The sequence below is a fragment of the Oncorhynchus mykiss genome, chromosome 30 (assembly GCF_013265735.2).
Source record: "Oncorhynchus mykiss isolate Arlee chromosome 30, USDA_OmykA_1.1, whole genome shotgun sequence".
Classification (NCBI taxonomy): Eukaryota; Metazoa; Chordata; class Actinopteri; order Salmoniformes; family Salmonidae; genus Oncorhynchus; species Oncorhynchus mykiss.
The window spans coordinates 23,421,823-23,446,201 of record NC_050570.1 but is presented as its reverse complement, the minus strand read 5'-3'; the positions used below and the strand labels follow the sequence as shown (position 1 = coordinate 23,446,201).

The following is a 24,379-nucleotide window of genomic DNA, read 5'->3' as shown; positions in this document are numbered from 1 at the left end:
TCCACCTGCTGGAGCTCTATAGGGGGAAAGCTTCATAGTATTGTTAAGGTCAGATAGAGATGACAGAAAATGTATCAGACCTGTCCTTCATTTTAACACATCAACACATTGGTAGTAAACATGCAGGCTGTGAATAAAGGAGAGGCTGACAATAAAACTGTGCATTGTCTAATTTATGGAAGACAACACCATACAGAGCAGCAAGGTGATTTTTCTGCCCTTGAGTTTCGAGCTTCCATAACATTACATGTTACATTCTGGTATAGCGCTATAGTCATTGCCTGACGACTCAAACGGAATTCTTCCACTGCTCTATCGTTCACTACATACTTCAGTCTGAAACTGCCATCATTGAAGTCGTTTGTGGTGATGTTTGTTGTACAAAGCAAAGTCATCGGCGATTGGATAATCTCTAACCAATCAGAGTATCAAAGCCAATGCCCCCCAAAAATGTAAAGCCGCTTTACCCACCAAGTGTGTACTGGCTCTGGCCCAACCCATCTGTCTCTGGGGCCAATCAGAACGGTTAGAATGTGTTTGAGTTCTAGAAATTGTCGGTGAGGCACTCAGATTCAGACTTATTGTGGTTACCTATCGCAGAGGGCGTAAAATAAACTCTTGAAACTAGATACCCTATATACTGGTCTTCATGAGAATTTTAAAAAAATCAGGGGGAGGTTCTCATCTGCACTGTTCAACCAATCCAGTAAATGTGGAGGAGGCTTTAAGATGGAGTTCAGCAGAAGTCATTATTTTTCAATTTCCCCTGAAAACTGGAACATCCGGTAGTTGGGGACTCGGCAGAGGCTAAATTGCAGAGAAGAAATCTAACGTCCGTGGGAGTGGCGTAGCATTTGGCCGGACCAAATTTGGGTAGCCAGGCAACAACAGACCCAGACCTCCCTGCCTGAGTCTCTCCACATTTTAGGATCAGTGCAAGGAGCAAGGATTTCTCAGTTTATAAAAGATGTTAAAGTAGTAGAAGAGTGTCCCTGTGTGATCTCAATTCATGAGCAGGGATATCAAGTGAATGGCTGAGAGTCTACGATTGGATTAGAAACCCTTGTCCTCAGTGCGCACTTTTCACCTCCCATATTGGCAAAGCCAAAGACGTATATTGCACTGCAGCCAACTTCCTCATTAACTTGCATTAGTCTCAACCCACATAATACCCTGGGCTTCAGGGCTCAGAGCACCGGAGGGTTGCCATGAGCAGCAGGGAAGGGGTCAAAAAGCACCTTTACTGCTCACAATCCAATAGCAATGCATGTAAACAAATAAACTAGTCAATTGAGAAGGATAAGTAGGTAAGTTGGATCAAAGCAAGTGATGAAGCAAGTAAATAAGCACTGTATGTCATCATTGTTATTACAGTTTGACGAGCCAAAGAAAGAGCCATCGATCAGAGAGATACACCTCTCCGAAATTAGTTTTATAGATGATACATCGGAGGCAATCAGTAAAATGTCTAAGCCTTGCAGTAATTTCACCATGACAAACTATGCTTTTCTCAGTCCATTCTACAGATCATAAACTGTCATTTGGCTTAATTCACAATTCTGAAAGGTTTGATTTAGTCCGAGATCACAGCTGCTCAGGCTTGGTGCTTCACTCCTTTAATGTAGGGCCATTAATCATGTTGTGTTTTTGTGGAGAATTGAGAGCTCCACCACCACACTGCTGGCTACTGTTACTGCTGCCGCCATGCCCTGCTCTGCTCAGCCAATGTGAAAGCCAGGAGACAGGGAGGGCTTGGTGTAGAGGGGGCAGCGACATGGGATCGATTGAGTTCAATGTTCCCGGAAAACACAAAGCTCAAGAGTTAGTGTCCTTCAAATGAGCTTGTAACCTGGACCACATCAAAACTGTCCTATCCCCCAAGGTACCCATCCGGCCTACACCCCCCCACCCCCCACCACACGGTTGAAAAAACACCCCCAACAGAGCTCACTTCCAAGTGTGAAGGAAGAGACCCTGAAAGCCGATTGCGTTTTAATAAAGTTTATTATCGGGTGGGAGCTAATCCTCACGGTAATCTCCTACAGTCCAAAGGAAAGCTGGATTACTCACTTGCTATAATCCCAATGAAATTGTTAGGATTTAGCTAGAGCAACAGACCAGATGGCAACAGGCTTTTTCCTTTAACCTACAGCCACCCCCACAACCACCACTCCTTACCCCGCCACCTTACGAAAAACAAAACATCCGAATGTTATTCATCTGAACTGATGCAAAACATCAAGTGGTAAAATGTAGAGGGACAGAGAAAGCATTATCTGACATCTCAGGTACTTTGGATATTGATGATAAATGTAAATGTTTCCATTCATCTATAGATGTAGAACCCCAGAACAGCAGTTAGAATATACACTGTAACAGTGTCCCTTGCCCTAAAGAGAACTGTCAAAGTCAACAAGTGACCAATCGTGACAACAATGCACAATTTTAGCAAAAATTATTTTATTGATTGAGATAAGCAAAGCAAAACAGTGTCTCAAGTTGATTAAGACCAGTAAGTTTTATGTAATGGGCACGAGCCAAAACCCCAATCCTCCTTATTTTGTATCCTGTTAACTAGTGCTGCTCCAAAACATTTCATATCTAAACTCTATTGTGCAAAGCTAATTGGGACATGTAAGATGTCCTAGCCAATAGCATAGCATGGTCAGTCAACACAGACCACTGTGGAACGGAATGTGTGTGAACCATAGAATTAGAGCTAATTCTATAGTGGGAACACTGAGCACTATAATTCTGACCACAGACTATCTGTTGTCATATGGCATCTTTGTTTATTTGGAAACATTCACTTGCTTAATGCTAAAATTAATATGGATAATCATCTTTCAGGCACTGTTAATCCAACATTTCATTCGAGGCACATTTCTCATTGTAAAAATCACATTTTTGAATTGAAGATTGATTTCATTCTAAGAATATGATATGGTTCTCTACAGTTGTGAGAGTACATAGCTTATTGAACTCTTTGGAAGACGTGGAAGTAACAGTAAGAGAAAGAGCTTTGTCTTTTATATTGAATTACTATCCATAAAACTATGTAGTGATTCCTTTTCACATGAATTCATTTATAATATGGCTTTATACATAGCCTAAAAATTACAATAAATAACAACAACAACCCTTTTGTTGTATTCACAAAAAAAAAAAAATCACCAAAATCACATTAATTTCCTCGAGTTTTAATTAATCCTTCACAAGTGGTCAAAAAAGGCACAAATAAAATGCATAAATCGTCATAAATTATTATCCCGGAAGCATGCACCACAAAGCAATCCATTAACGCAAAACATAACGGATCCTTCACTTGGATGGTTTAAGAACTGACCACAGCATCACTGTCACATGTATGGGTAAATCTACAGTAGCACAGCAAGGCAGAGTTGACTCAGGGCAGAGCCACCTTGGCCCGGCGCAGCCGCAGGCGGTTCTTGAAGAAGAGGTACATGGCCAGCAGACACATGGAGGACAGGAAGTAGAGGAGCACACACAGGCTGATGTCCAGTCTGGAGAAGCCTACACTCAGGAAGGACATCCAGCGCCTCTTGTTAGGGTGGGGGTACATCTCCAGAGCCCCCTCCTCCTCTGACCCAGTGTACTGGCCCGTCAGGATCCTTTTCTGCAGAGTGTTGCGCTGCCCCAACAAGTCCTCCGGCTCCACGGGCTGCACCCCCAGCCCCAGCCCCGGCTCCTTTTCCAGACCGGCTCCAGGCTGCGGCTCCTCCTGCCTCTGCAGGGTCCTGCGTTTGACGCGGGAGGACCCTGCGGCTGCAGCGCGGAGGGCCTTGGCTTTGTAGTGCTGGTTGACGAAGGAGTCCAGGTCCACAATCTCCTCCTGGGGTGGCCTGAGCTTTAGCCCCACAATGCTGGGCCTGCGCTGGGACTGGCGGGACACGTCTGCCTCGAGCTTTACCCAGGTGGGGGGTTCAAAGGTCTTACCCCCCGGATGCTCTCTTCTTGCCCTCTGATCCACTTCCTCTTCTGCTGCTGGCTCTTCTTGAGCCTCTTCCTCATCTTCCTCCTCCTCCTCCTCTTCCTGGCCTGGAGGTGGTTCGGCCAAGGCCTCCCTGGCCCTCCTCTCTGCTCCTCTCTTGGTCTCCTGCTCCTTCTCCTGCTGCCTGGCGACCAGGCTCTCCTTCTGCCTGCTGAGGAGCTGGGCCTCCTTCTCCAGGTAGTCAGAGAGGAGGTGTTCAGAGGAGAAGTGGGATCGGAGAAAGGTGAGCAGCTCTTCCTGGTTCCAGGTGTGTTCTCCACTCTTCTTAACCCCATGGCAGCTGGGACACAGCTCTGGGGATGGCCACTGGATCTTAGGGAAGTGGGGATCCTCACTCAGAGCACCTGGTCAGAAGGAATATGACAGTTAGGATGGGTGTGTGTGATTACTCATCTGAGATAATATTACAGATAACCCAGTCATGTTGAGAAGACAAACTGTTTTGGTGAAAATTGAAATGTATTAGGTAAAACAGATTGGTTCCATATAAGGACATAATGATGACATACTGGATCGCCCACAATGAAACCAAACTGATACCAATACATATTTCTGTATGCAGAATCTGTGTTGCTGCTTGAATACATTAGATCCATTCCCCCCACATGGCTCATAATAAGCAGTAAGTGCAGTGTGTGTGTGTGTGTGTGTGTGTGATGTCTAGGTGTGTGAGTATGTGACAGTGTGACAGGGTCTAACAATGATCAATGGGCTTCTGGGATGTCCCAGAGGCCAGATAATAGATGTGGTCCATGCAGACAGCTCCCCCTCCCCCTGAACCTCTCCCAGACCCCCAATCCCTTACCCTCCACACCCCTTTGAAGATGGCCCAATCGCTAAATTGAATATGAAAGCAGGCACCTCCAGAGGGGAGCTCTCCTTTTAACGAATTACAATTGTTTTGCTTTACATGTTTCCTTTAGCCCCCCAAATGGAGGCATCTGCTAATAAATTGCTTGGCGACGCCCATGCGGGAGGAAAGTCAAAGCTGCAGCAGTTCTGTCACTTTACAGCGGTGTCAATTTACATCCACCGTCTCTCCCCCAGATTCATCTCAGTCATATGCATGTGTGCATGTAATCTGCATACAACACTTTACATAAAAGATACATCAATTTTATCCTGTCCTGCTGGGATTGGGACCTTTTGTATACATTCTACCAGCGTGACAGCTTTCATTTCCCAACCCCTTATGATGACATGCCTCTGATGTGTCTACTCTCATCACCTTGCCTTTCATTTTCAGAGGTGACTTTAGCAATAGTACCGATACTGAAACAAAGGCTTGTCAGGAAATGTCATTCATAGCGCTGCATAAATTCTTAGAGTATAAATAAATACCGTTTAAACTAGCTTCTTCGCCACTAATTGTGAATGTGGAGATCTACACTACAGGACATGAAGGAGCAGTGGCAGTGTAGATGGACTGGTAGATCAGCATAGTGATGCTCTGAAGCACACAGTACATTTCAAGCATTCAGCGCACACTCTTATCCAGAGTAACTTACAGAGCCACAAGGTCTGCCATGAGAGGTGACTGTATAGTAAATTATTTTAGTAAATATGCTTTCTCTGAGAGCTTCCCATGTCTGGAATACACTGCCATCAGACACACATAACTGCACCACATATCACACTTTCACAAAATGCATGAAGACATGGCTAAAGGTCAATCAGATTTGTGAACATATTCCCTAGCTGTGTATTGGCGCTTTCCATGTTGTCTGTAGCTTGTGAGGTGTGGAAACACTTTGTTGCTTTTATGCATTTTGTCTTGCTGCTTTTTGTTCTATGTTGCAATGTCTGTATGCTACGTCTTGCTTGTCCTATGTTGCTCTGCGTGTGCTCACTGCTCAATGATTGTCTATATTGTAATTGTTTTTAATAACCTGCCCAGGGACTGCGGTCGAAAATTAGCCGGCTGGCAAAAACCGGCACTTTTACTGAAACGTTGATTAATGATTACTGTCCCTGTAAAAATAAAATAAACTCAAACTGTAGTGAGTCATTTAGCACACGCTCTTATCCAGAGTAATTTACAGTAGTGAGTCATTTAGCACACGCTCTTATCCAGAGTAATTTACAGTAGTGAGTCATTTAGCACACGCTCTTATCCAGAGTAATTTACAGTAGTGAGTCATTTAGCACACGCTCTTATCCAGAGTAATTTACAGTAGTGAGTCATTTAGCACACGCTCTTATCCAGAGTGACTAAGAGGACTTTGATTTTTCACCTAGTCGGCTCAGGGATTCGACCAGCAATCGTTTGGTTAGCGGCCCAACGTTCTTAACCGCTAGGCTACCTGCCGCCCTATAGAACAGTATGAGCTGCTCCAGTCTCCAGCAGCACTGCTGTGAGATCCTCCATACAGCATATCCAAGCCCTGGCAGGCCCGTGGCTCTGCAGTCTTTAGACACGAGTCTCTATCTCACCCTGTTGACAACGGGACAGGTCTGCTGTTGCGCCGGGCTTGGCTCGGGGACCTTTTGTGCCAGCTAAATGAATTGTGTTGCTGCTTTACAAATTGGGCCTACTTCATGCATGGCTGCCTCTGAAAGGACGGTGGGGGGAGCTGCTAAAGAGCCCCACTTTAGGGAGGAGGGGGAGGAGAGGATGTTCCCCCCTGGGGAAGACTGGGATGCGAAGCAGAGGCGTAAGGGGTCAGTGAGGGGGGTGGGCCGACAGAGGAGGTAGCTGCTACGCATTGCTACCAACACTCCTGCACCCTCCCCTCCGCTCAGCCCACCCCACCCCCTGAGGTACTTGCCCCCAAAATCCCACAACTTGAACCACCCTGGTGAGGGATTACAAAATAGAGGCAGGCGTGATGCCGGTGACATGGCGTGTGCCACCAGCTGTCACAAGCATCTTGGGAATTGAGGCGGGGCCTCTGGGCTCCTCCTGGGCTGGTGGTCCCCGTTCTGGGAGATTGTTGCCATATCAGTTGTCAAGCGGAGGATATGACTCTCTGGGGAGGGACAGACAGTCAGTCCTAATAGGGAGGAGTGTCTGAGGACCAGGGACAGGCCCAGAAGGGGACGCACCCTGTTATTCAGGACACAGGCTGTCCAAGAGATTGAAGATGGGGGAGCCACTCCCACCACCACCACCATAGAGAAAAGACAACAAAGCGACTAAACAAAGTGAGGTGGTAATGACAGGCTTGTGCCTAATAAACTCAAATAATGGCCCTAACAGAGGGAGGCCAACGCAGCAGCCATATAGCTCTCATTAAAATGACACACACGTCAAAACGTTAAGTACCACAGATGGGCTTGACCATCTTCACAAAATATGAATGGATAAAATATTTGACATTAAAACATTGACAAAGGATAGAAACAAATAATTGCCAAAATTGAATAAACAAGACTGTAGTCTTTGCTGTTTTGTTGTCTTTAGCACTACTGTTAAACGCACAGAGTATTTACTGCTGACCTGTAATGAGCTGCAGACAGGCTGGGGCAGGGAATCTCAGTCTCCTGGAAGGAGGGCTAATCTCAGTGGAGGAAGAGACAGGGGAGAGAAGCGAGGGGGGACAGCTGGTGTCTGCTCAGAGGATCTCCGGGTGTATTATAGGGATTTAGGGGCGAGGAGCAGGGTTGGGACACTTGGGGGAGGAATCCACCAAAAAAGTAAGGTGTGGTCCTTATGAGACCTGTGTAAAGGAGTGAGAGGCTGAAAGAGATCCTCTAGGGGGGAAAGTGGGAGAGGGAGAAGTAGTGGCCTGTGTTTATCTCCTGTATGGACAATGGTGACCACTAAGGGAGACGTTTCTATTTTTCTTCTAAATATTTCATATATTAAAATGGTATTATATGCATATTCTATACTGATATAATTAGCATATTATGACGTATGTGTTGGAGGTTCAGTCTTATAGACAGCTGATCAATCATCCTCTATGGAAGTAACAGTAACATTTGTCATGTGTCCTTACCTGCCAGTCTGTTGTTGACGTGGTTATGGCGGGACCAGAGCCACAGCATGGCAGTGGACAGCGTCCCCACATGGGACATGCTATCCTTGGCCATGTTCTCAAAGTGGGTGGCACACGCCCGACAGCCAAAAAAACTGTGGACGTATGACCTCATTGCCTGTAGCACCTCCTGGGGGTCTGGGGAAAAGAACGCACAGGAGGAGGAAGTCAACAACAAGATTAACCATACTTGTTATGCACTTCAGAGTGATGTCTACTATTGAAAAGTAGTCTAATATTGTACATTATAAAATCGCAGCAAGCAATGTCTGTATATAGTTTGGGTGAGGGCTTTTCCAGTATTAAACCATGGGTGGTTAATAACAGGGAAATAAGGCCATACAAACAGAGTCTCCTTTGCATTCTTATGGTGCTGTGATGTGTATGTACCATGAATAACAGTATTTAGTCAACGCGCTGTGAGAACAACCAAGCCTGCAGATGTCACTGTCAGTAACAGCATCGTACCAGTGCAGATATTGTTGATGCAGGTTGTGTTGTGTTTCATGCCCTGCTAAAGTTAAACCTTATTTTGCTCAAAGATGAGTCGTGGTGGAGGGGTGGAGCTCTAATCCAGAGGTCCATCCGCGGGGGGCCAGATGAACACCCCTGGTCCCCTGGTGGCCCATCTGCAGGTTATGTGAACCCTCCTCCCCAACCCATAAGCCCTGGGATTAACCCCTCCAGGAGAGGAGTGCTGGTCAGCTGCCTCTTTTTCTAACCACTAATCTAAAGAAATCCCTTTTTACCCACCCACAATAAGGGACTGTTTCAGCTGGTGGTGTGTCAAGAAAACAAAACTAATAACAAACCAAAAAAAGAACAGTGCTTTGTATAGGCTACTAATGGAATATAACACTGAACGTACTTGTGTGTGTGTGTGTGAGTCTAAATGTTGTGCTTGTGCAAGTGTGTGCGGTCACATCAGGTGAATGCAAAACATTCCACTAAACATTCCAGGCAAATTTGTTTACAAAGCACTTGTCCTCAGTTGCCCCCCCCCCCCCCTGCTGCCATCCCCTAGCTGCCCCATATCCCTGCATTGAAAGCAGCAGCCCCTGTGTTAATGCTGCACACACTTCTGACTGGCTCAATGCACTACGAGGATTTGTCCCCAGAGAGCCATAGGAGTTCTAACAGACTGGAAACACTTGTGTCATGGTTCATCGCCTGGGCACACTCACTCCTCCAAGACTGGATGGCTGCTGACTTCTGGCCAATTTCCTACCAGACGATGGGCTCTACAGGCCACAGCAACAGGCTAACAAGGCAGGAGGGTTTGTTTTAGAATCTAGCGACACTTTCTCAAGTATTACCATTGTCCCAGGAACATTCATACTGAATTAACAGTTTAGTGATAGTGTTATGATAAAGACATAAACAGCCGCTGCTTAGTGATTTTAAAAAAAAAATTTTTTTTTTTTTTTTTTTACCTTTGCCAGCAGCTTCCTCGGCCTGTACAGTGAGGACATGGAAAAGGGTCCACATGCCACAGGGGTACCTTCTGAAGTGGGGCTTGGAGCCCTGGCAGCCCACCCACCTCACCCCCTCAGGCAGCGCAGCATTAGGTACCTGATCACACACAAACACATACATGTATTGACACTTAAACACTGCCCAAGATATGGCCACATTGATCATTCTTCTCACAGAGCAGGTTACATGGAAAACAGATTTATCTGAGGATTCTTAAGAGGTTGGTTACATTCATGTAAACAACAAGATAAGCATGTACATGGAGGAGAATTCATCTGCAATCTACTTTACTGCAACATTTCATGTTAAGTGGTAGAGCATTCTGGGCCATACTATTCTCATTCCATATCATGTCAATTCCAGGTAATGGATCGCCTCAATGGAGAGAGTGTATTCAGGTCAGAAGGAGGAAACACTGGTTAAACGTGGTTTGATCCAACAGCATATTTCTCCTGACATATAGTCGTTCCCTCCCTGCCACTGGCCAGGATTGCTGAGTCTATGATTGACAGAATTACTCTGAAGTCAATAGTAAAGATTCCGTGTGTATATACTGTTAGACATCAGTCCATTTCCTTAGGGGAGCTGGTTCATACCTCCTCATTGATTCATTGATTTGGCTGCTAAAAGCTAATGATGCCACTAAGTGACTGGTCCAATTTCTGAACCTATAGGCATGCAAGCTTCCATCCAAAGACAACTTCACATACATTTTCCAGTTATACACATGCCTGCACAAGACTGTGAGCAAAGATTCATATCGAGATATATCTGAATACACAGCATTACATAAACCTACTTCCCTGTGTGCAGTATGCCTGTAATATTTCAGCCATTATTATAAAAACTCTGGCTCAGACAATATGGTGGGTGGTTCTGCCTCAGGCTTGTCTGATTGGCTGGTGGCTTTGGGTTGACCCCTCACCTCTGCTGTGTTATCCAGGGCGTCCCTCAGAGAGTCGTAAGAGAGCTCTGTGTCGTTCTGACCCTTCAGCCACGTGTCCACTGACTTCAGCAGGTTCCTCACCACAGGTCGACCAGGGAAGTACTGCCCAAGACAACATTACAGTTAAGTATGATCATTAACTCTCCTCACATTTAATACAATAGACTCTTCAACAGCATATTTTTGACCGTGTGGTAATAGGTTATAATCACTAGGAGTTCCAAATCCATCTGTTTTGTCATCTGTTGGAGGGTTGAAGTTTAACCTAAAACTGCTTTTGCAGTTCTTAACGTGTAATAAAGTCACAGTTGGATTTTTTCAGGATTGTCTCTCGTACTGTTTGTTTCCATTCTCCAACCTCTGTAGTTGTCTTGACAACATGGCGTGTGTAGAAATGACACTGCAACCAACAGTGGGCCACTATGGAAGGCAGGGAGGAAATCCCAGTGCCTTGTGTTTCAGACGGTGGTGACAGAAGAGTGTCAGCTGAATGGAGGTGTAAAGTCACTTCCTATCCTTAAAGAACTCCTAAAAACAGCCACCCTGGAGGACACACTATTATACTATGAAGACTAGATCCTACAGGTCGGCCTGGATTTCACCCTAACGGCTGAGAGACGACCAAATAAACAGCAGGTGGTCATGGCAACCTCATCCCATTCAAAACAGAGGTAAGATGTCTCAGTCACGAAGGACCATTTAAGTTCATTAGCATTTTCTGGCATTGAGTCATGAAAAAGTGACTACTTATGAGGAGACAATATATAAGAATGAAATCACATGCACACACATGCCCACAGTTGCATAGAGCACACGAGGAAATAAACAGTCAGTGTAGTAACATCCAGCAGTGTGAATATGGTGGACCTGAAAGTGGGCCAGTGCTGACCTTTTGATTCCTTGGGCGGCACAGGGGCACAAACCCATCAGTGAGACACAGAGGCAGGGGCCTGGCTCAGCCCGGCCGGGGCGTCAGCATCCCAGAAGTGCACCTTTTTTGATTTGTGCTGCAGAGTCTTTTCAATTTGCCCCGGCCATCTGTTCAGCAGCGTTTGGGTGCCTGGCGCAGGATTCTATTCATCACTCTAACTGGATCTCCATTACACCAGGCCCACTTAAAAAGGCTCCTGGAGATGTACTTAACCCCTGCGCCCCACACAGGCTTTGATTTGCTCCCCTTAATCTTAGACATTCAGCCAAAAATATGGTGTTTGGGTATTCACAGACACAGATACCCAATCACGTACTACAGGTGGGGTTTTAACAAGATTCAAAAGGAGGTCCCCTGGCTGCTGCTGCTACTGAGGAGGAGGACAATTGGTTTAGCGACCATCCGGCCCAGACGCCCAGGTCTGGGGACAACTGGGCATTAACCAGGGTGAAAAGCTCATTAACACACATTTGAATCTAAGAGGGATGCAATTGGGGATGGAGATACTAATGCGCTTTGCTCACCAGAGCCAAACGTTTAGCATGTTCTGCTTTCCACCTGTGTGTCTATTTCCCGAATCATAAGCAAAGGCCAACATATTTGGCTTGGAAATCAGTAGTACATTGTCTGAAGTATTGGCAGAGGTCACTGATGGGCAGAAGTTTCATGAAAATATCAAGTGAGATGAACCAACGCTACAGTATACAGTATCACCATTATGAAGGATCTCTCTAAGTGACCTCTTCTCTGGTAGTGTACCTCCAACCACTATCAGAGCCCCCACCTTACACTCCCCCTTCCCCCATCTCTCGGAGGACCATGACAATTCACTTCGCCACGGCAATATGTCATCTTAAATCCGATTAGTATCAGCACTTGAGAAACCGCAGTCTCCTCTGAGAGACGTTTAAAAGAGAATGCATCTGTCGGCCTGGCCCGGGGAAGCCCTTTTAATCCTGCCCCATTCGACCTCCGGGACCAATATACATGCCACTGAGTAAAATCTGCCTAACTGCTCCCCTGCTCCCACTGTGGCATCAGACAAGTGGACCTACAGTGGGGCAAAAAAATATTTAGTCAGCCACCAATTGTGCAAGTTCTCCCACTTAAAAAGATGAGAGAGGCCTGTAATTTTCATCATAGGTACACTTCAACTATGACAAAATGAGAAAAAAAATTAAGAAAATCACATTGTAGGATTTTTAATGAATGTATTTGCAAATTATGGTGGAAAATAAGTATTTGGTCAATAACAAAAGTTTATCTCAATACTTTGTTATATACCCTTTGTTGGCAATGACAGAGGTCAAACCTTTTCTGTAAGTCTTCACAAGATTTTCACACACTGTTGCTGGTATTTTGGCCCATTCCTCCATGCAGATCTCCTCTAGAGCAGTGATGTTTTGGGGCTGTTGCTGGGCAACACGGACTTTCAACTCCCTCCAAAGATTTTCTATGGGGTTGAGATCTGGAGACTGGCTAGGCCACTCCAGGACCTTGAAATGCTTCTTATGAAGCCACTCCTTCGTTGCCCGGGCGGTGTGTTTGGGATCATTGTCATGCTGAAAGACCCAGCCACGTTTCATCTTCAATGCCCTTGTTGATGGAAGGAGGTTTTCACTCAAAATCTCACGATACATGACCCCATTAATTATTTCCTTTACACGGATCAGTCGTCCTGGTCCCTTTGCAGAAAAACAGCCCCAAAGCAAAGCATGATATTTCCACCCCCATGCTTCACAGTAGGTGTGGTGTTCTTTGGATGCAACTCAGCATTCTTTGTCCTCCAAACACGACGAGTTGGGTTTTTACCAAAAAGTTATATTTTGGTTTCATATGACCATATGACATTCTCCCAATCTTCTTCTGGATCATCCAAATGCTCTCTAGCAAACTTCAGACGGGCCTGGACATGTACTGGCTTAAGCAGGGAGACACGTTTGTCACTGCAGGATTTGAGTCCCTGGCGGCGTAGTGTGTTACTGATGGTAGGCTTTGTTACTTTGGTCCCAGCTCTCTGCAGGACATTCACTAGGTCCCCCCGTGTGATTCTGGGATTTTTGCTCACCGTTCTTGTGATCATATTGACCCCACGGGGTGAGATCTTGCGTGGAGCCCCAGATCGAGGGAGATTATCAGTGGTCTTGTATGTCTTCCCTTTCCTAATAATTGCTCCCACAGTTGATTTCTTCAAACCAAGCTGCTTACCTATTGCAGATTCAGTCTTCCCAGTCTGGTGCAGGTCTACAATGTTGTTTCTGGTGTCCTTTGACAGCTCTTTGGTCTTGGCCATAGTGGAGTTTGGAGTATGACTGTTTGAGGTTGTGGACAGGTGTCTTTTATACTAATAACAAGTTTGCAAATAAATTCATTAAATTATACAACGTGATTTTCTGGATTTATTTTCTCATTTTGTCTGTCATAGTTGAAGTGTACATATGATGACAATTACAGGCCTCTCTCATCTTTTTAAGTGGGAGAACTTGCACAATTGGTGGCTGACTAAATACTTTTTTGCCCCACTGTATCTGTCATACCCACAGCCCAGCCAAAGCCTGACAAACAAAGACCTTTGTTCTACTGTGGAGTTGGTGGGCTACCTATACAGTATCACTGATGTCAAGAAGCTGCCACATTCCACCACCATGCACCTCCGCTAACTGCTAACCTTAGCATGGGCACACTGAGGCACGCGCCACGGGAGAGCGATGGAGGACAGCTGGATTTGGGATGAAGGACAGCAAGATTTGGGCTCAAGGTCCCCCTAATTCCCTGGCCCTCCCTCCATCGCTGCTGGAGGCTTCTTTCAAGAAAGCAGGATAGAAACGGTAATCCTAGAACCTCTTTGTAATGCTCTCATGCGTCCCAGATCCACTTGTTTAAATCCTCATATACATATAAGGATTAATAAATCCGGATTCTGGTTGATAAAACAGTAAATCTAGTAATATTACGGCGCAGGAAAATATAACTTGTTTACATCCTGTCTGGGACGGAGATGCACTGTGATGTGGGTGCAGCACTGCACAGCACACCACAGATTATATTGACAACGGAGTGTGTCAAGGTGTGTCATCGGTGTGACACCAGCTGTAGGTTCTGTACACAGTAACTCATTCTCAGGATGATCCAATTACAGTCACTCTGGAAGTTAAGGATCTTAGTTTGTTGTGACATACCATCGTCCTGGTCTTAATCAAAAGGATCCCTGGCACACGTCTGGGTACGCTAAGCGCTGGGAAGGGAGGAGAGGAGAGAAGATGGGACCCAGTCCAAAGAAATCTTAATCATGGTATGTCTGCGTACAAAAAAATGAGTAGGGGGTATTGGCACGCTCTATTCACCAGGGAAGCAAATTAAGTATTTAAATGATACCCAAGACAGCCTTTTGTGTCCTGTCAGGTTTATGGCCTCCAATTTTGGGATTGACATTGAGGGTGTCATTCCTACTGTGATACTGTGCCCAAATAATTGTGAATGTCTTCTTCTGTAATAAATATGTAACATTGTAGTTACTACATAGTTGTACCATTATGAATATTGTATACATGTACCTACTAAGAGAGCAATTGTAAATTATTATGATGCATTATAGGGACCATATTTTCAGCTATATTTTTAAAAGCAAAGTTACATTTTAGAACAAACTGTACAGCTAAATCATGCAGAAAAATGTGCGTTTCCCAACTGATATCCAACAACTCCAAAGCACTGTCTCACTCTCCCCCTAGTGGTGTGTCACCCTAACTACACAGCCCTTTCCTCAGGGTGTTCGATATGACCAGAGGATGAATGTATGTGAGGTTAGTGTTCAGTATGGGTAGGGTTTGTCTCAGGGGGTGAGTAGACCTGCCCAATCACCTTGGCCAGTACTGAGATGTAACGCTGTAGAGTGATCAGAGCCTCTCCTTTGATGACAGGGTGAGCTGCCAGCTCCAAGCGCAGAGAGTAATGCAGAGTAGACTCCAGGTCTGCCATATACACACGAGACCTGACACACAGAATTTAACATTTTTGTCATGGAATCACTGGGGTTACATTTGTAAGGCTTATACACCCCCCCCCCCCCCCCCCCCCCCCCCCCAAAAACCTTCCGGTTACTAGTCCAACGCTAACTCAGTTAACCCACTGTTCCTAGGTCGTCATTGAAAATAAGAATTTGTTCTTAACTGACTTGCCTAGTTAAATAAAGGTAAAACACATTTTTTTAAAAGTGGTTTACCCGTTGAACGGTCTCCATTGGTCCTCTGTTGTGTTTTTCAAGAGGTCAGAGGTCACTGGTGGTGTATTTCCGGCCCGCAGTACCCCAGGAAGCCTCTGCAGGGCGTAGGTGTAGAAGGTCCGGGCCTCATTTTGTCTGGAAGACAGCCAAGCAGACAGTTTCACAGGTAGGACTGATGCATTTCCCAGACAGTTTCACAGGTAGAACTGATGCATTTCCCAGACAGTTTCACAGGTAGGACTGATGCATTTCCCAGACAGTTTCACAGGTAGGACTGATGCATTTCCCAGACAGTTTCACAGGTAGGACTGATGCATTTCCATTGAACTGGCATCCAGCAACAGGATGATTTTAACCATGGAAACAGGTGAAAAATCCTTCCCACTAGAACACAAACCTCACATTATATTCTAGCTACAGTGGAAGAATAAGCATTTTTAGCTTATCTGTCTAGGAATAGGATACAAGTGGTTGCCTCTGCCAGGGCCTGCCCTCATCAGACCACAGTAGTGTGTGGAACTGGAGCCACGGGTGGGCCCCTGGTCCCCTCACTAAGCCCTTATGGCCTCCTCTCTCCTCTGCTGAACAGATGGTACTGAGATACCATAGCTGATCATTTCCCTCTCCACTAACCCTGGCAATGGAACAAAAACACTGCTACCCCTCCCACTGTCCCCATCAGCCAGCCATCCCCCCCCCTCCCGAGCACATGAGAGCAGGAGGAGGATGCTGCTCCAGGCCTGAGCTCGTCCAGCCCACCCCAGAGCACAGAGTGGGTTCCCCAGAGCACAGAGGCACGCATCGAAGAGAGGAGGGGCAGCGTTCACCTGGGAGAGGCACACGCATGACGGATGTGCGACTGCATTTCCCCACCCCTCCTGGATCAATCGCGCATTCAGCTGTGATGGGCGACCATCTGTCGCAGCGCGAGGCGAGGCTGGGGTGGCTTGGCAGGTGAACCGCAGGAAAGGAACGCCATTGTTTTCATGCAAGAAATTAAAAACCCCTCTGTATGCTCGGGAAGAGGGGGGGGGGAATAAATAAATTAGTAATAAATAATTTCCTTTTTGCATTTGTCAACTAAAAAGTCTCCTCTTGCGTGCCAAGTTTTTTAAATAAGCAAAACAAAGCGAAAGAAAACGCAGATTAATTCACGGGGTGAGCAATCATCATACAAAGTACTATGATATTGAATAATGACTTATTTTAATTCCATGATCCCATTAAGAGGCCAGATGTTAAAAGGCATCCTATCATAGCTGTGGATAACACAACTGAAATAAAGCCTTTCACAACAAGATTGTTGCGCATTGAACCGTGAAAACTGAAGAAGAAGAAAAACACTTGACGAGTTGGTACATTAGGATCCAGACTGAAGATGGCTAAAGTGATCCGCAGTTCTGTCATATATTGTGATGGTATTCAAACAGCCACTCACACATGGAGCCTGGTGAAGTTCCCACTAGGATAGTACAGGTAACAGGATGGGAAGTCAGTCACACCCAGTTTAGCCACCAGGGCTTCCTCAGTCTTCAGGACCCTCCGCACGGCTATGTTCTCATACTGCAGTAGGTCCAGAGTCACCTGTTGAGGAAGAACAAACCAACACAGTAATGATCCACTGTCTGTATGTTGTTTACAACGGGTTGTACTAAACATGCAAGTACACTGTTGACATTGTGACACACTCTTGTTGATAGTCCCACAGTCAACATATTTTCTGCATGGTACTATAGAGCACCACAGTATGAGTCATAACACACATAAAACCTAGCGGTCAAACAGGGAAATGGTTCCAATTGTTTTTCCACTATTCATTTATCCCATTGGGGATTTTAGAAGCACTTAAAATAAAGGATGTGCTTCGTGTAGGCTTACCCTGGAGTGAGGTTTTGATAACCATGTAAATCTCTCTAGGACAAGGTGACTTTTATCAATATATTTGCCTGTATTTACCCAACAAAAATGAAATGCTAATTAGCTGCTAATGTGGCTATTATAAGGAACAAGAAATGCCATGATGATCTGGACGGGACTGCCGAATCGCAAAGGTAAAAATCTCTGGATTAACTATTTCATGTTACAAAATGATAACATGGTCAATAAAAAAATAACATAACAAACATACTGTTGACACGTAGGCTATGGGGTAATGGAATGTTTTGCCTTGTGTGGTAGGTTTTGTGGGATCTGACCATTGTGTAGGTGTCATAACCAGTCATAAAATAAGGTAACATATGTCACAACAGGTCTAAATATATGTCATGACAGTGTTATGATCATATTATAACAGGTTATGTCAGCTATTATGACATGATTATGACCATGACACTGGCTGTCAAGTAAAGTGTTACCAAACACAGCCCTTATTTTAAGTGTTTCTAAAAAAAATATATATTTGTGGAAAAATGATTGAAACTTTTCCCTGTTTGACCGCTAGGCTTTATGGGTATTATGACTCCTCCACTGTGTAGCTTTATACACAGTAAACATGTCCATTAAAAACACTTTCTATTTGATCACACCCAGGATTTTTTCTCCTCCATTTCCCTCTGAGGAGCATGTAGCTTGACTGATGATAATAAAGTCTGACCTCTCTGCCCACATAGGAGTTAGAGGTCTCAAAGATCAAGGCCAGATGTTCCACACCGTTAGTCTCAAAGAAGTTGTCAATCTCTGCTTTGCTGTGGAGAGAAGAGAATAATACATTCTACAGAGTGACTACAACATTTCCATAAAAGCTGACGTTTGAAACACCAAATCCATTTCTATTAAGACTATAAAGTGAACAGCAGCACAATCTGGGCATTGACACAACACAAAGGACACATGGGGTAGGGACTTAAAGGGATAGTTCTCCCAAATTACAAAATGACATGTTGGTTTCCTTACCCTGTACACAGTCTATGGACAAGGTATCTATGCTTTGATTTTGTTTACCTGGTCATTGTTTCAAACGCTAACCTTTTAGGATTTATGGCACAGATCTGCTCCAAACCATCACCTGAACTCACATTTCACGATAAGTGCTCGACTTGGGCAGGAGCTCCTGGGAGCAGAGTACCAGCACCTCAAATGTTCTACTGCTTGAGCTCCTGTTCCTCTTATAGAATATTAGCTAAGAAGTATTGTGGAGCTCCAGCACCTGCATACAGTGCCTTGCGAAAGTATTCGGCCCCCTTGAACTTTGCGACCTTTTGCCACATTTCAGGCTTCAAACATAAAGATATAAAACTGTATTGTTTTGTGAAGAATCAACAACAAGTGGGACACAATCATGAAGTGGAACGACATTTATTGGATATTTCAAACTTTTTTAACAAATCAAAAACTGAAAAATTGGGCGTGCAAAATTATTCAGCCCCCTTAAGTTAATACTTTGTAGCGCCATCTTTTGCTGCGATTACAGCTGTAAGTCGCTTGGGGTATGTCTCTATCAGTTTTGCACATCGAGAGACTGACATTTTTTCCCATTCCTCCTTGCAAAACAGCTCGAGCTCAGTGAGGTTGGATGGAGAGCATTTGTGAACAGCAGTTTTCAGTTCTTTCCACAGATTCTCGATTGGATTCAGGTCTGGACTTTGACTTGGCCATTCTAACACCTGGATATGTTTATTTTTGAACCATTCCATTGTAGATTTTGCTTTATGTTTTGATTCATTGTCTTGTTGGAAGAAAAATCTCCGTCCCAGTCTCAGGTCTTTTGCAGACTCCATCAGGTTTTCTTCCAGAATGGTCCTGTATTTGGCTCCATCCATCTTCCCATCAATTTTAACCATCTTCCCTGTCCCTGCTGAAGAAAAGCAGGCCCAAACCATGATGCTGCCACCACCATGTTTGACAGTGGGGATGGTGTGTTCAGGGTGATGGGCTGTGTTGCTTTTACGCCAAACATAACGTTTTGCATTGTTGCCAAAAAGTTCAATTTTGGTTTCATCTGACCAGAGCACCTTCTTCCACGTGTTTGGTGTGTCTCCCAGGTGGCTTGTGGCAAACTTTAAACAACACTTTTTATGGATATCTTTAAGAAATGGCTTTCTTCTTGCCACTCTTCCATAAAGGCCAGATTTGTGCAATATACGACTGATTGTTGTCCTATGGACAGAGTCTCCCACCTCAGCTGTAGATCTCTGCAGTTCATCCAGAGTGATCATGGGCCTCTTGGCTGCATCTCTGATCAGTCTTCTCCTTGTATGAGCTGAAAGTTTAGAGGGACGGCCAGGTCTTGGTAGATTTGCGGTGGTCTGATACTCCTTCCATTTCAATATTATCGCTTGCACAGTGCTCCTTGGGATGTCTTTTTGTATCCAAATCCGGCTTTAAACTTCTTCACAGCAGTATCTTGGACCTGCCTGGTGTGTTCCTTGTTCTTCATGATGCTCTCTGTGCTTTTAACGGACCTCTGAGACTATCACAGTGCAGGTGCATTTATACGGAGACTTGATTACACACAGGCAGATTGTATTTATCATCATTAGTCTTTTAGGTCAACATTGGATCATTCAGAGATCCTCACTGAACTTCTGGAGAGAGTTTGCTGCACTGAAAGTAAAGGGGCTGAATAATTTTGCACGCCCAATTTTTCAGTTTTTGATTTGTTAAAAAAGTTTGAAATATCCAATAAATGTCATTCCACTTCATGATTGTGTCCCACTTGTTGTTGATTCTTCACAAAAAATACAGTTTTGTATCTTTATGCTTGAAGCCTGAAATGTGGCAAAAGGTCGCAAAGTTCAAGGGGGCCGAATACTTTCGCAAGGCATTGTATAAACAGTACCGGCACCCAAAATGAGTACCGACACCTATTTCAATCGGCACCTAAGTCAAGCAATGACTACTGGCTACACACAAAATGATAGACAAACGCCCACATCACACAGCACAAAGGGGGCAATATTGCTGGAAATGCATTGCCAGTTATTGTGTTAGATTTGGCTTTTCAAGCCAATAGTGTCTAACCAGGGGTGGCATATAATGCCAGTGTTGCGTGGATTAGGTAGTAGCTGGGAGTTTACTGTGTATGATACTTGAAAGATATATTTATGACTGTGTGCAGTGGAACATGTGCATCTACTTTTAGAATTGTTTGGCGAGCTACTCATAGGGGGTCTGCTAGCTACTTGGATCTTGCGATTGAGCTGCTGGAGACCGGTACTGTCTGTATGTGTGAGCTCCGGGGTGTTTGAAATGATCAGAAGAGGCTGCCTCACCTAGCGGTCTCCAGAGGGGGGCAGGCAGGGGGCCAAGGCTCCTCATGGGTCTCCATCTTCTCGATGATCTTATGGCGTAAGCCCCTCACATCACGAGGACCCTCTGGGAGGATTCAGGTACACAGGATTAATAAGAGGATATGGATCACGTTTTGTTTGTTTTAACTTCTCCTACTAACCATTCATATTATTACCATCTGCCCTATGAATTATCGGAACATTTGCATTACCTCTGAAACCTTGTCCCTTGGAGTCAGGTTTGGAGTAAGCGTGGAAGAACTGTCAGAGGGAGAGAAAGAGAGGATCAGATGACAGGTGGCATGTTGATCACTGGGAGGAACTGGGGACACCCCTTCCCCCACAACCCCTTCATACTTGAAATCAACTGCAGATGTCTCAGCTCCCTCATTCATTCAGACAAATGATCTCTTTCATTTGACTTCCACCGGATGACAGAAAGGGAGAAAAATAACAGATTTATTGCTGACTAATCTAAAGTGAGTGCATTGCTGACTGAAATGTAACACTGTTAGAGGTTATGAGTTTAGAGTAAAAATAGCTGATAATGACTCACGATCATTGTGAGATATGGTTCATTTTTAAACATTGGATACATGTTCCGGTGAGGTACGACTGAAAATCCACAAGGCTTGTGGAATATAACAGTTGAAGTACCTTCAGTGTGGGGTACCCCTTGACACCAAAACGGGAACAAATCGGCCCATTATCTCCATTAGCACAGTCTATGGCAGCTAAATCCACAGCAGGTTTCCACTCTGGGGAAGAGAGATAATTAGTGTCAAAGTCAATGCACCAAAAGTGCATTACTCTACACAGTAAGGGTTATATGCAGGAATTCAGAAGTCAAAACAGCTTTTGATCTGTGTAAAAAAAATATTCCTCCTATTATTACCTCTCCTAAGCATTTACAAGTATTCTGTATGGTCAGCTTGAAAGCAGGCCAGAGGCTGGTGGGTCATGCGCTCTCTAGATCTGAGGCCTTAAAACCTTTCTGTGTTCAGGCCTGCTGCCAATAGGAAACGATGTCAATTTCAAACTAATTGTATGGAATTCTTTTCCTGTTATAGTTAACTGGATCCTGCTTATAGACTGAGGCCTGAAATGTCAGATAGTATTCTCATTTGAGATTCCAAAGGATGGTGTTTGAACAAGAGTAGCAATGAGACATGGACAGAATTTGAACTCCTAAATCACATCATATGCTCCAATAATCACATGTAGAGGTTGCTTTCTGGAAGGGGGAAGGGAGGGCTGAGAAACTGTCTCTGCTGTACTGTGGGAAACAACAAGGTGTGTTCTCAATTCCCCAGTCAGAATCACACAGCTTTTTTTATATGTTAAAGTGGAAAACAGGAATAAATTAAAACAATTATTAATAATTATAATTAATTTTAAGTCGACATAATCAAATTATTTTATTTTTGAACTGGTTACTACACAATGCCTTAATTTGCACTGAAGTTCGATGGGCATACAAGAAAACATGCATAGGCCTACTCTGCAAAATGAAGACAAATTTAGGGATCCCCATGGCAAGAACATATGTATTGTTTTAACCCATGCACTTATGCATACCACGACCAGTTAATTGTGATTGGTTTACTAACAACCCGTTCAATTTACATTGAAAATGTTTATTACGTTAAAATGCATACCAACCTTTAATATCTCTTGCGAGACGTTTCCATTCGGGAGAAAATGCAATACAATGTCCGCACCAAGAGGCGTAAAACTCAACCACCAGTGCGGCGGTGGAATTGACCAAAACGCTGTCCACATTATCCGGGGTTAAGATTACTATCTGATCAGAAGCGGTGTACAAGCCAGCTTCGGTGGTAAAAGGAAAAGTTAAACATACAAATAGGACAATCGTAGATATGAATGACTCTCTGAAATTTGTATGTATTTCCCCTGTAAACCGAGACGTGGCACGGCAGCAGCGCCGCGCCATCTTCGAGTGTTTTCTTTCTGACAGCCAGCAACTCAGAAAGGCAACCACTGTAAAAGAAAGTGATAAACTTTTTCACTTTTGTCACTCGTCCAACTCCTTCCCCCAACCTCTCACCGCCAGCCGAAGCAGGGCTAAATCATAGTCATTTGGCTAAATTCATAAAGTAAGACAGAGTAATTCCATTGACTATAGTTGTACTTGAACCTCGATTATGGAACGCAATTTAGTTTAATCAGCATCCTGATTTTGGAGGATGCAAACAAGCAACTTTTGCCAACAGACAGTAGATATACATTGTAACATCCCCAAGAATTGTGGTGTCCAAAGTCTATCCATTGGCCTATATTTGATACAATGTATTCATTTGTAACCTCCCACATCATGTTCAGCTGATACAGCCTGACTTGCTAGTTCTGTTTTCTATCAAGAATCACCCTCTTGTTAAATATTTACTTTGTGGCTATTCCATACTGTCTGGCCAATCAACCATTACCAGCTGCATCTGTCTTTATCACTTGACTTGATGTATCAGAAAGTGTTTTTTCCAATCCAGGATTTGAACATCCAATTTGTAACCCCAGATCACAGAAATGTTCAATTCCCACAAAAAGCTTATTTCTCTCAAATGTTGTGCACAAATTTGTTTACATCCCTGTTAGTGAGCATTTCTCCTTTGCCAATTTCCACCGGACAGGTTTGGCATATCAAGAAGCTGATTAAACAGCATGATCATTACACAGCTGCACCTTGTCACACAACACAATGCCACAGATGTCTCAAGTTGAGGGAGCGTGCAATTGGCATGCTGACTGCAGTAATGTTCACCATAGCAGTTGCCAGAGAATGTAATGTTCATTTCTCTACCATAAGCCACCCCCAACGACATTTTAGATAATTTTGTAGTACGTCCAACCGGCCGAACAACGGCAGACCACGTGTAACCACACCAACCCAGGACTTCCACATCCGGCTTCTTCACCTGCAGGATCATCTGGAGGGAGGGGGTGCTGAGGAGTATTTCTGTCTGTAACAAAGCCCATGTGGGTAAAAACTCATTCTAATTGGCTGAGCCTGGCTCCCCCGTGGATGGGTCTAAGCCCTCCCAGGCCCACACCCTGCCCAATCATGTTAAATCTATAGATTAGATTTAACATGAATTTATTTCAATTGACTGATCTCCTTATATACACTAACTCAGTAATATTGAGTTATATTTTTGTTCTGTACAGTTATAAAAGTAAATTGTATGGGTTACATTTTCAATGTATGAGCTTTACTGTACTTTAATGCTTGTCATATTCTACTTCCACAAGCTAATGAGAATCAAAGGCTGAGGTGATGAGTCAGCATTGTGATAACGTGTGGGGTATAACTCAGGGTGTAACAGGACACAGTGAGGAAGTCCTGCAGTTTTGTTTATAATAATACACTTATGAAAATCACTCAAATTGGGAAAAATAATAAGGCAAAAAAAAATGAAAAGGAAAACCACATTTGGCCAAACGTACTTGAGGCACTGTGCTAGGGATGATTTTTGCAGGTTATAGCAGACATTTAATATTTGGAAATAAAGCTTTATTTACAACTTCAACGTTCAATTTAGTTAAAATATATGTATACTATATACATA

At 44.2% G+C, this 24,379-nt stretch overlaps 1 protein-coding gene across 2 annotated transcripts; it reads right to left on the bottom strand.

Moving 5' to 3' along the window:
- Positions 1-2,438: 2,438 nt before the first annotated feature.
- Positions 2,439-23,068, bottom strand: qsox1 (quiescin Q6 sulfhydryl oxidase 1). 2 transcript variants are annotated; one of them, XM_036968993.1, is made up of 12 exons: positions 21,691-21,718; positions 21,453-21,553; positions 21,008-21,056; positions 20,778-20,880; positions 18,161-18,251; positions 17,006-17,151; positions 15,568-15,702; positions 15,207-15,336; positions 10,394-10,516; positions 9,426-9,564; positions 7,954-8,130; positions 2,439-4,356 (listed from the first exon to the last, which is right to left on the bottom strand). In XM_036968993.1, the coding sequence occupies exons 1-12, from the start codon at positions 21,701-21,703 to the stop codon at positions 3,407-3,409; spliced, it is 2,157 nt and encodes a 718-aa protein (XP_036824888.1). In that variant the 5' UTR covers positions 21,704-21,718; the 3' UTR covers positions 2,439-3,406. The 2 variants fall into 2 exon arrangements, with proteins under 2 accessions (XP_036824888.1, XP_021454889.2); XM_021599214.2 differs by lacking the exon at positions 21,691-21,718 and adding an exon at positions 22,458-23,068 and having other exon boundaries at positions 2,444-4,356.
- Positions 23,069-24,379: the final 1,311 nt, after the last annotated feature.

Excerpts from the sequence above, each read along its gene's own strand:
- qsox1 (XM_021599214.2), bottom strand. The coding sequence starts at position 22,749 with ATGGCGCGGCGCTGCTGCCGTGCCACGTCTCGGTTTACAGGGGAAATA. Across the intron at positions 10,517-15,206 it reads ACATCTCAGTACTGGCCAAG|TACTTCCCTGGTCGACCTGT; the intron begins GTGATTGGGCAG and ends TGTCTTGGGCAG. Across the intron at positions 9,565-10,393 it reads CCCTGGATAACACAGCAGAG|GTACCTAATGCTGCGCTGCC; the intron begins GTGAGGGGTCAA and ends GTGTGTGATCAG.